The sequence below is a fragment of the Megascapheus bottae genome, chromosome 5 (genome assembly GCF_031878675.1).
Source record: "Megascapheus bottae isolate mThoBot1 chromosome 5, mThoBot2.hap1, whole genome shotgun sequence".
NCBI lineage: Eukaryota > Metazoa > Chordata > Mammalia > Rodentia > Geomyidae > Megascapheus > Megascapheus bottae.
In genome coordinates this window covers 3,202,055-3,214,129 of record NC_143513.1, presented here as the reverse complement: position 1 = coordinate 3,214,129, position 12,075 = coordinate 3,202,055, and the positions used below count along the sequence as shown (strand labels likewise).

Below are 12,075 nucleotides of genomic sequence, written 5' to 3'. Positions count from 1 at the left end.
ATATATATTACTTGACAGCCATAAAAATTATTAATACAGCTGAGCATCAGTGGCTCCCACCTGTAAGCTTAACTACTAAGGAGATGAGATCTGAGAAGCATGGTTCAAAGCCAGCCTGGACGAGAAACTCTTATCTCCAAATAACTATCAAAATGCTGGAAATGGGGCTGTGGCTCAAGCCTTGAAAAGCTCAGGGACAGTGCCCAGGCCATAAGTTCCAGCTCTAGGACTGGCATACACACACACACACACACACACACACACACACACACACACACACACACACTCACACACTCACACACCAGTACAGGCCCCAGGAAATCATACAAGGAACACATGAAGTTCAAAGATTGCTGTTCAAAGCCAGTCCAGGCCGAAAAGTCTGTGAAACTCACTATCCAGCAAAAAGCTGGATGTGAAGGTGTTTCTCAGCAGGTAGAGTACCAAACATGAGCAAAAATAGCTAAGAAAGAGAAGACACCTCTGAATTCAAGTCTCAATATCACTAAATACACACAATAAAAGAACCTGACATTAACTTAAATGGTTGAAAACCAACCTTCTACTTTCATTCCTTCTTTTTGCCTTCCCTTTTTTTCTCCTTCCTTTCCTTTCTTCCTCCCTCCCTCCCTCCCTCCCTCCCTCCCTCCCTTCCTTCCTTCCTTCTTTCCTTCATCCTCTCTTCCTTGCTTTCCTTTCTTTTCTCTCTCCCTCTCTTTCTTTCTCTTTTATGACACTAGAGGTTGAACTCAGGGCCTGTGTTTGCTCTAGATAATCAGTGTGGTGATTTGGAAGAGGTAGCAATGATCGCCATGCTTCTGGCAGTGTGGGGGGTGCTGGACAGCATTGGCTCCTCCTGTGTTCCCACATTGCTGTGAAGGGGACATTCCAAACCCAGCTGGAGAACCAGGCCAGGGCTCCCAGGGGAAGCACCCACACTGTTACTTTGCCACTTGCATTGGGGCCTAAGTCCAAGTCAATAATGTGTGTTGAAAATCCCAAGAAGTGGTTGGAAATTGTTAACTGAAAACTGTTCTGGCAATTATTGCAGGAAATGTCAAACTTGGTACATTATGTGCTTAAAAAGCTGAGAGAGGACCAGGTGCAGATGGCTGATTACGCGCTGAAGTCGGCTGGTTAGTATGGAGAAATGAGACTGGCAAAACACATTTCAGAAAGAGCACTTCAGTGTGGCTTACAATTTTTATTAGGAAAACATGATTCATGATTCTTCATGGGGTCCCCAGAGGAGCAAACTTACTAAATCTAGGTGACAAAGAATTTACACGAGGTTGATGTTGCTGGCAGCAGTGGTGTGTGTGTGTGTGTGTGTGTGTGTGTGTGTGTGTGTGTGTGTGTGTGTGTGTGTCTGTCTGTCTGTCTGTCTGTACTGGGACATTAACTCAGGCCTGGGTGCTGTCCCTTAGTCTTTTCACTCTACCACTTGAGCCACACCTCCACTTGCTGCTTTTTGCTTGTTAAATGGAAAGAGAAGACTTCGCTGCCTGAGCTAGCTTCAAACCACTATCCAAAGATTTCAGCCTCCTGAGTAGCCAGGATTACAGGCTGAGCCAACAGAACTCAACTAGAAATGGTTATCTTGATTGTATTTTGAATGCAAATTTCAGAGAAGAGAAAACCTGCAATTTTGTTGTTGTCTTCAATGAGAACCAAGAAAGTTCAGAGGCAGCAATGAAGTTGGGAAGGCAGAAAATATTTTAAGCATAGCACATTTGGCCACATTTCAAAAAAATCATCATGTAAAACAAATCTCATTCATTATTAGTGATCAAATGACAGGGTTTAAAGGCCAATTACAATTCTAAGTATTTTCCGATTTAATTTTAATCTTCAAATAACCCTGTCTTTGGTTATGAGCATGATGTGCTTAATGATAATGTGGAAGGAAAGAGAAGATGCAGGGAGAGTGTGGAAGAGGACTTAGAACTAATTCCTTTATTTTTTTTAATTAATTAAATTTATTTATTTATTTATTTTTGCCAGTCCTGTGCTTGAGCTCAGGGTCTGAGCACTGCCCTTGGACTTTCTCATGTTTAGAGCTCTACCACTTGAGCCTCAGCACCACTTCCGGCTTTTCCCCCCTATGTATGTGGTACCAAGGAATTGAACCCGGGTTTTCGTATATGCTAGGCAAACACTCTACCACTAGGCCATACTCCCACCTCCCCCCCTTTTTTTTTGCCAGTCCTGGGCTTGAGCTCAGGGCCTTAGCACTGTCCTTAGACATTTTTTGTTCAAGGCCAGCACTCTGCCACTTGAGCCACAGCACCATTTCCAGCTTGTGTATGTGTGTGTGTGTGTGTGTGTGTGTGTATGTGATACTGAGGAATCGAACCCAGAGCTAGGTGAGCACTTTACCACTAGGCTATGCTCTTAACCCCTAATTTCTTGACTATATAAAAATAAGCCAAGAAACTGAATACACACTAAGACACCTTTAAAAAGGAAACTCCAAGCTAGATACCATTACTAGTATTTATAATCTTAGCTACTCAGGAGGCTGAGACATAAAGCATGGAAGTTTGAGATAAGCCAGGCAGAAAAGTCTGTAGAGCTCCATCTTTTATCAACCAGCAAATGCCAAACTACAGGCATGACTCCACTAGTGCAATGCTAGCTGTAAGCAAAAAGGCCAAGTGAATTGGTGGCTCTGAGTTCAAGTTCTGATTCTAGCAAGAACAAAAAAAACCTGGGCACTGGTTGCCTGTAATCCTATAATCCTACCTTCTAAGGAGGCTGAGATCTAAGGATTACGGTTTGAAGTCAGCCTGAGCAGGAAAGTCTATGAGATTCTTAGCTCCAATTAATCACTCAAAAACTGGAATGGGCTCTGTGGTGTAAAGTGGTAGAACACTAGCTTTGAGCTAGAACATTCAAAGATAGCATCCAGGTCCCATGTTCAAGCCCCACAGCTGACCAGAAAAAAAAAATAAAGAAACTCCAGGGCTATGGCTATGTTTTTAGTAGTAGAGTACTTATCTAGCGTACACAATACACTGAGTTTGATCTCAAGCACTTATATATTTCTGTATTTGTAAATAAATAAACTAGAAATCACAGAGCTTAGATGTTTCATTGCTCTTTTTATTTTTAATTAATTAATTTAATGCCAGTATTGGGGCTTGAACTTACAACCTTACACTTTTTACCCTCAAACCTGTCACTCCACCACTTGAGCCACACCACCACTTCCAGTCTTTTGCTCATTCATTAGAGATGTTTTTTAGCTTTGCCCAGGCTGGCTTTGAACTACAATCCTGAGATCTCAGCCTTCTGAGTAGTTAGGATTACAGGTGTATACCATTGACACCCCACCATTATTTAATTTTTTGACATGAATCAGTGCCCGAAATTGTGTGAAAATACATAAAGCAAACAGGATTTCCTCAAAATGATTACAATGCAGAGGAAATGAAAACTGTCATAGTTCCCCTATCTTTTTCTGAGTATAAATTTTACTTTGTTTTTTGTATGTTTTCTATTAACAAGTTTTCAAGGTCATCATTGATTTCAAATGATATGTTTTGAGCTGATGTTATTTCTTTATTTTAAAAATTACTTTGTAATTTTAGGAGCCTCTATCATTGAAGAGGGGACCTCAGAAAGTTACATAAATAATAAGGCAAAATTATACTGGCATGGGATAGGGTTCCTAAATTATGAGATGCCCCCTGATACCATTCTCCAGGTAACTGTGATTAACTCTTTCTAATTTAGTATTCTGTTATAATTTATCATAAAAATATGAATGTTTAAGGCAATGTAAGAGTATCCAAACTTGAGTATCCAACCTGAGGTCTCTTCACATGTGTGAATCATTCTATTGTATAAATTATTCTTGTTGGTTCATATTGTCTACTAGTATTATATTATTATAGTGTTATATATTATAATATGCATATATTACATATATAGTAATATAGCATATTTTAATATATTTGTCTTATAAAAGAGGCTTTAATCCAACATGTCAGTTTGTGAATATAATGCGTCCTGACAAGTGTCACCCCTTCAGTTCTGCACTCTTATTTGGGATAGATCCATGCTCACATATGTATACCGAACAACACCACTATTTTTTCCCATCCTTCCTCTCTCCAGTCCTTTGCCTCTCCTTCTGGAACTTCAGTTCCACCCTCTTAAGATAAAATATGCTTCAGTTTCCTGGTATGCATTTTCTTCAAAGGATAATTGTTGAGAGGAGTTACACCATCAGAGTCTGCCCTTGTGTATTCCTTATTTTAGTCTATTTGTTTGTGTAGATATGCATATAGTCCTGTATACATTTTCATATAAATTATAATCTGTAAATCATGATTGGTTCATTTGTTATTATGTAGTCTTTAAAGATCAGCAAACTAAAAAACATATTCCACATCACTAAGTTGTTTTCTGGCCTCTCTTTTCTATTAAAAATCTCAAGCATGCATCAAATAATGTGAAAGTGCTTGTCCTATAAGTACCAATCACAAGCTAATTGCTATCAAGTCCAGTTATAACTGAAGAAAGTTCCAAGTAAGGTTTCCGCCTAAGCTTTGAGTCCCATTGCAAAAGGAAGCGATGCTGAGAGATGGTAAAAACACACCCTAACGATGATCTACTGTCTGAAATTGGTTTTAAAACAAACCCCAAATTCATACCAGGCTATAGTTTAGATTAGAAATCAGAACCCTTATGTTTCTTCTAAACCACCAGGACCAATGTCCCCATAATTATTATCACCACCACCATCACAGTCACTACCACTCATAATCACCACCCTTACCATTATCATGACCACCACTACCACCACCATCACCATAACCATCACCACTGCCCCATTCCTACCACCACCATCACCGCTACCACTGTCACCATTATAACCACCACCAGAAGCACCACCATCACTCTCAGTATTGCCACTATCACCATAACAACCACCGCCACTACCACCACCACTAATACCATTCCTATAACCATCACAAGTGCCACGTCATCACCACCATCACTACTTTCTATCATCACAAACATAACCATCATCGCCACCAGAACCACAATCACAACCACCAGGCTCTTACCACTGATATTACTGTCTTCACCAGCATAATCAGCACAGCCACCACCAGGTCTTCTAACTGCCTTCTAGCAGCCCACAGTCCGATGGAGCAATGGCACATCTGCTCATGTGATGAAAGAAGGGCTCTGGTTGACAGAAGCATGAAGTGTTCTGGAACAACCACGAAACCTAGTTTTCCTGTTTAGATGCAATCCTGCCTTGTTAACTATACACATGGTAGAGACAGACAGACAGTCAATAGGAATTGATGTATAGGTGGGTTTACATGCCCAGAGAAGAGATTAACCCCGTGATTTCTTTGCAGCCAGATGTCCACCCTGGAAAGTGCTGGGCTTTTGCAGGTTCCAAGGGTCATACTCTAATCAAGCTTGCCAGGAAGATTGTACCAGCAGCGGTTACCATGGAGCACATATCAGAGAAGGTGTCACCCTCAGGAGACATCTCCAGTGCACCCAAGGAGTTTTCAGTCTATGTGAGAAGTCATCTACATGTCATTCAGAGCTAAAAATTAAGAGCTAGACTCTCAGCTTGATTGCATAACTAAGTAGTTGGGCTTTTGTTGTCTATAAAGTAAGAGAGGTGAGCAGGGGGCCTCGTAACTCACACCTGTAATCCTAGCACCTAAAAGGGCTGAGATCTGAGGATGTCAGTTGGAAGCCAGCTTGGGAAGGGAAGTCCATGAGACAACCAGGTGCTATTAACTACTAAGAAAATAAAAGCCGGAAGTGAAGGTCTGGCTCAAGGGGTAGAGTTCTAGCCTACAGCAAAAAAATCTCAGGGACAGCATTGAAGCCCTGAGTTCAAGTACCAAGACAAGAGAGCAGGGGAGAAAGAAAGAGAGAGTGGAATGGGAGAGGGGGAGAGAGAGGAAACAGAGGGAGGGAGAGATGAATGAGATGATTTCTTTGGTTTAATTTTAGCTTTTTTTTTACTTATACTTGCATAGCTGAAAACTTAGATAGTTCCATAAACTTTGTAACAGACTCTTCCCATCCACAATTCTCATTCTGCAGCTTCCACAGGCAATGCCTTTAGCTGTTGCTTGAGGTGTTTGCCTCCAGATTTCTTTAACGATTCTTTCTTGATTCTTCAGTTTGGGGTATTATCTAATGACATCTTCCAATTCCATAAGGGCTCCTTCTAGCTTCTCAATAGCCTTTTGTGTTACTGAAAAAGATAGGTTTAAGAAGATGTAATTCACATAATCTTTAATTCACTAATTCAAGGTGCACACTTGCATGGTTTTTAGTGTCTATGATCTCATTCACCTTTCACCATCTTTACTATCATCCAAATTCACAGCACTTAAGCTTAGCCTTCTTTTTTCTTCCACCACACACCCAGTCCCTAATAATCACTATCTACCTTTACAAATATTCTGAACATCATATAAGGTGTGGTCTTTGATGAATTTTGTGTGTACCAGTACTGGGGCTTGAACTCAGGCCTAGATTTCTATCACTTAGATTTTTTTTCCTCTCAAGACTGGTATTCTAACACTTGAGCCACAGGTCCACTTCTTGGCCTATTGGTGGTTAATTGGAGGCCAGAGTCTCACTGACTTTACCTGCTCAGGCTAGCTTTGACCCCCAATCTTCAGATCTCAGTCTCTAGAGTAGCTGGGATTATATGCATGAGCCACAGATTGCTTTCTTTTTAAAATTTTTTATTGTAATTAGTAGAAGGTACATTTCTTAACAATCATTGCTACCCCTTCTCATGTTTTTGTCCCCATTTCCCTCCCCAACCCCCTTCCCTTATCTTGTTTTCCCCACTTCCCTATCCTATTTCAAATAAGCAAATAAACATATATATAATATATCAGATAACAAGGTAAGATGAGAAATAACACAGTATATTAAGAACAACAGTCACACCTTATATGGCACTTGTTTCTATATCTTGGAAGTCCTTTCATTTAGCCTCATCCTATATGGCCTTATGTATCTAGGTTTTGCCCAATTGTAAACCTCTGCTGGGAGAGTCCAAGGTTTATACTACTTATGACACATAAGGGAAACCATTGAGCCTATGTTCCTTTGAGTCTGGCTTACTTCATTTAATATTTTTTTCTAAGTCTTTCCATTTCCTTACAAATGGGGCAATGGCAGCATAGAATTCCATTGTGTATAAATACCACAGCTGGTTGATCCAATGATCAACTGAGGAGCATTTAGGTTGGTTTCATGTCTTCACTATGGTAAATAGTGCTGCAATGAACATCATTGTGCTAGTGGATTTAGTATGTCCTTGTTTCTGGTCGGTTGGGTAAATGCCCAGTAGTGGAATTACTGGGTCATAGGGGAGCTCTATGTTTAGTCTTTTGAGGAAGTACCATACTCCTTTCCATAGTTTACACTCCCACCAACAGTGCAGTAGTGATCCTTCCTGGCCACATCCCCACCAACATCTGTTATTAGATTTCTTGAACATGGCCATTCTAACTGGGGTGAGGTAGAATCCCAGAGTTGTTTTGATTTGCATTTCTTTTATGGCCAGAGATGTCGAGCATTTCTTCATGTGTCTATAGGCCATTTTTAATTGTTCTTCAGAGAAGACTCTCTTTAAGCCTTTGGCCCATCTTTTAATGGGATGGTTGTTTCTTTGGAGATTAGTTTTGGAGTGATTCAATTTTTTGAGCTCTTGATATAGTTTAGATATGAGGCCTTTGTTGTATGGTTAGTGAAGATCTTCTCCCACTCTATAGGCATTCTATTTAGCTTGCTAGCTATGTCCTTTGCCATACAGAAGCTCTGCAGTTTAAAGCAGTCCTACTTATCCAGACTTTCTTTGATTTGTTGTGTTTCTGGGTCCTTATTAAGAAAGTTTCAACCTGTGCCAAGGAGACCTAGTGTATCCCCTATTCTTTCTTGTAAAGTTTTCAGTGTGCATAGATTTCTTTTCTATTTCCATCTTTTCAAGGTTTACCCAAGCATTCTGTTCCTCAGAGATACACCAAATCTCTGGTGAATTGGTGCAACTTGAACAACTACACTCCTGTATTTTAACCTCTCCTCTCCTTCTGTGTTGCTTTCTTTTCAGGGCATCACAAAAAAATGTGATGGAGAAGAAATTTTCCTAGGACAATTTATATATAACAAGACAGAAGACACAATTCAAACATTTGAACTCCAGGTAACGAGTACCCTAGGAAATATGTTTGGCTCTATTGCTAAGAGGATTTCCTGGACAGTTGCATGTGTTGGGGGGAGGGGTAAGATTAAATAAGACACACGCTTGTGTTAAGCAAGCCTCACCACAACCTCAGTTTGGTGGATTTTATTGCAAAAGATGGACAATTGTACAAAGCTGCCAGTTAAACCTGTCTGCTATATGTTGTTTCTCAGTCCTCTTCCTCACTTTCAGTACTGAGATCAAGCCTAGCTTTCTGCACATGCAAGGAGAATGCTCTATCACTGAGCTCCATCAGCTGTCCTTCCTCTATTATTTTTTGTGTTTGGCCTCAGAGCTTTCTGCTTGCCAGGAAGGTGCTTGCCCACTTGAGCCATGCCTCTTGTTCTTTGTTTTAGTTACCCCCATACATACAAAGTTCATTCTAGCACCTTGAATTATAAGGTTTTATCCTTTTCCATGGGCTAGCCTGGATCATGGAACATTTTCTCTCCTCTCCTCTCCTCTCCTCTCCTCTCCTCTCCTCTCCTTCCCTCCCCTCTCCTCTCCTCTCCTTCCCTCCCCTCCCTTCCCCTCCCTCCCTCCCTCCCTCCCTCTTCCTCTCCCTCCCCCCCCCTCTCTCTCTCTCTCTCTCTCTCTCCCTCCCTCTCTCCCTCCCTCCCTCCCATGTAGCCAGGATGGCAGTCATCTCAATTCGCAATTTGTTCCCTTGTTATTAATTAAGTTTGACAGACACTGCTTTGTTTCCTTGATGCAATGTGAGTAGAGGAAGAGAGGTACTCAGAAGAAGAGGAAATATTTACTACAACATGAGAATACGTATGAGAAAAGCCAGGTACTAGTGGCTCATACTTATCATCTTAGCTATTCAAGAGACTGAGATCCGAGGATCATGATTCAAAACCAGCCTGGGCAGAAAAAAAGTCCAAGAGACTCTTAATTCCAATTAAACAGCAAAAAAGACAGGTGAATTAATGCACCTTCTATCTGGCAAATATCATGTAACCCTTTTATTAATTACAATAAAAAATATTAAAAAAAAGACAAATGTAGAGCTTGCAGCTCAAGTGACTCAGCAATAGCCTTGAGTAAAAAGCCTTCAGTAAAGAGCCTTAAGTAAAAGAGCAAAAGGCAGTGCCCATGCCCTGAGTTCAAGTTCCAATACCAGCACACACACACACACACACACACACACACACACACACACAAACACACACACACACGGAAAATAAAAAAAGAAAAAGAACTGCAACCATTAAATTTCCTGGGCTTGAACTTACGAATCCCTGCTCCTTAGGACTGGTTCTCTGTAGTGCAGGCCTGTAACCCTTTCTACTCAGAAGTCTGAGGCCTGGGGAATCATCATTCAAAGTCAGCCAGGGTAGTTGTAAAAAACTGTAAGAAAAGCCTGTAAGATGTCAACATTAATTTTAATCTTCCTGAAATTGATTAAATTGTGTGAAATATATTTTCCTCATCTCTAGCCATAGGAGGAAAGTGAAGAAAGGTAAAAAGCCAGATAATATATAGACAAATATTTATTTATCACTTTTAGGCTTATGGTGAGGAAAAAAAAACATTGGTCCATTTGTCTGTGTGTGTGTGTGTGTGTACATGTACTCATTCACACACATATGTCAACACTGAGCTTGAACTCAGGGCCTTGTACTTCCATTTGGCTTTTTCACTCAAGGAATATAATAACAACCATTCAATCCAAACTTCCATTTTCAACTTTTGGGGGGTTAACTGAAGATAAGTTTCATAGCCCAGCACTGGTAGTTCATTCTATAATTCCAGCTACTCAGAAGTCTTGAGATTTGAGGATCACAATTTGAAGCCAACCTGGGCAGAGACTCTTATCTCCAATTAACCAGCAAAAAGTTGAAAGTGGAGCTGTAGCTCAAGTGGCAGAGTGCCAGCTTGATGATTTAAAGGCCAAGGTAAGAGTATGGGGCCCTGTATTCAAGTCCTAATACTGGTACACGTGTGCACACCTATACATACATACATACACACACACACACACACACACACACACACACACACACACACACACACACACACACACACTGACTTAGAGTCTTGCAGATTTTCCAGCCCAAGCAGGAAATATGAAGCCAATATTATGATCCCTCCACGTCTTCACCTCCTAGGATTACAGACTTGAGCCACCAGCTCCAGGCTGGGAGCAAAGGACATCTCCAGGCTCTGAGTTCAAGCCCCAATACATACACACATACACATGTGCACACACATAGAAAAATAGAAAAAGGAAAAACACCAATCATTACTGTAAGGGACTGGAGTATCTGTGGATTTTTGGTATGAGCCAAAGGGTCCTGAAATTCCTCCTCTCAGGCAGATGTAAGGCATGTCAGAGTAATTGATAGAGTTGTAGAGCTTCATCTTCATTTAGACTCATATATTTGTTTATTATTCATTTGTTTGAGAAAGGGTCTCACTAGGTAGTAGAGGCTAGCCTTGAACTTTCAATCTTCCTGTCTCAGCCTTCCAAAGGCTGGAGCTGGAGGTGTACACCATAATACTTGGTTCACATATTTGTTTATAAAGTTGGCTTCATAGATATGCTTTTGAAAAATTGACTAAGTGGTGGTGTTTTTAATTATCTTTAAGTAATTGTACAGTGGAGTTTCAAATCAACATATTGGTTCAAGAATAGATATGCTTTTCATACACCAAACCTCTCCCCCTCTCCCTGGCATAGCCAGATAACAGCACTGAGGCATGTGTATCCAGACCCTCTTACCTCATATTCTCTTCCTCTCTCCCTCCTTCTCTCCCTCCCCCCTCCTCTCTCTCTCCTCTTTCCCTCTAGTGGCTTGTTTTCTCATCCATTAGAAAATACTGTGTTGTATCAGCATTCATTGGGGTTCTTGGTGAATTCTTCTGTAAGGAGTTTAATTTTTCTCCTTTATTTTCAGCACAAAGCTCCAGAATCTTTACTGTGTGTGAAACTCACGATCCTTAGCAACTGGGGACACCCGAAATATACTTGTTTGTACCGGTTCAGGGTCCATGGAGTCCCCAGCGAAGACACATAGAAGAGTTAGTATAGAAGGTGGTGAGTCCACGTCCCGAATATTCCAGGATTTTTATTCCCTTAGAGCAGGCTGAATCCCTAAGAATAAAAATAACCCAGAGTGGGAAAAAAAATCTCAAAGTGGTTCTTACTTACTAATGAAAAGTGAATATATTTTATTAATAAAAACACAAAACTCAATGTCCTTGTGGTATTTTAGTTACTGAGGATACATTGTGATGTAGCTAGAACAATGAGAATTTATGTATGTATGTGTGCCAGTACTAGGGTTTGAACTTAAAACCAGGCAGTCTTCCTTGCTTTTTTTTTTTCACTTACAGCGGGCACTCTACCTCTTCAGGCACACTTCTATTTCTAGATTTTTATTGATTAATTAGAGGTGACAGTCTCTTGGATTTGTCTGCCTGTACTGGCTTCAAAGTGAGATCTTGAGATCTCAGACTCTAGAGTAACCAGGATTACAGGCGTGAACCACCAGCACTAGTCTTGAGAAATGTTTTTTGTTTGTTTGTTTTGTTTTTGTATTTGGGAGAGGATGATCTTATTCCACAGTTATCTTTACCATGGCATCTCATCTATCTCCCTCTACCTTCGTAGCATGATTCAGAGGCACAAGCCAGTATCATGAGAGAAGAAACAGATCATTTTTAAATTATAGGTAAAACTAGCAAGAAATTCTAGCCATGACTATATGCAGATAATTTGATGCATTTCAAGATATGCAATCGCCTTCTTTTAAAAAATTACAACTGCCAGGCACCAGTAATTCTAGCTACCCAGAAGACAGATCTGAGAGTCATGG

At 40.6% G+C, this 12,075-nt stretch overlaps 1 protein-coding gene across 8 annotated transcripts in view; it reads left to right on the top strand.

The window, feature by feature from the left end:
- Sun3 (Sad1 and UNC84 domain containing 3) overlaps positions 1-11,386 on the top strand; it is a 44,208-nt gene extending 32,822 nt beyond the window's left edge. For 4 of the 8 annotated variants that reach the window (XM_090332541.1, XM_090332539.1, XM_090332543.1 and 1 more), the window contains exons 6-11: positions 1,052-1,136; positions 3,594-3,709; positions 5,382-5,549; positions 8,120-8,212; positions 9,074-9,175; positions 11,155-11,386. In XM_090332541.1, the coding sequence (XP_090188667.1) occupies positions 1,052-1,136; positions 3,594-3,709; positions 5,382-5,549; positions 8,120-8,212; positions 9,074-9,175; positions 11,155-11,274 (684 nt within the window). In that variant the 3' untranslated portion in view covers positions 11,275-11,386. Of the gene's footprint in view, positions 1-1,051; positions 1,137-3,593; positions 3,710-5,381; positions 5,550-8,119; positions 8,213-8,933; positions 9,045-9,073; positions 9,176-10,009; positions 10,153-11,154 lie in introns of those variants that run through there. The other 4 variants (XR_016535467.1, XM_090332542.1, XM_090332544.1 and 1 more) reach the window with 4 other exon arrangements.
- The last annotated feature ends 689 nt before the right edge of the window (positions 11,387-12,075 follow it).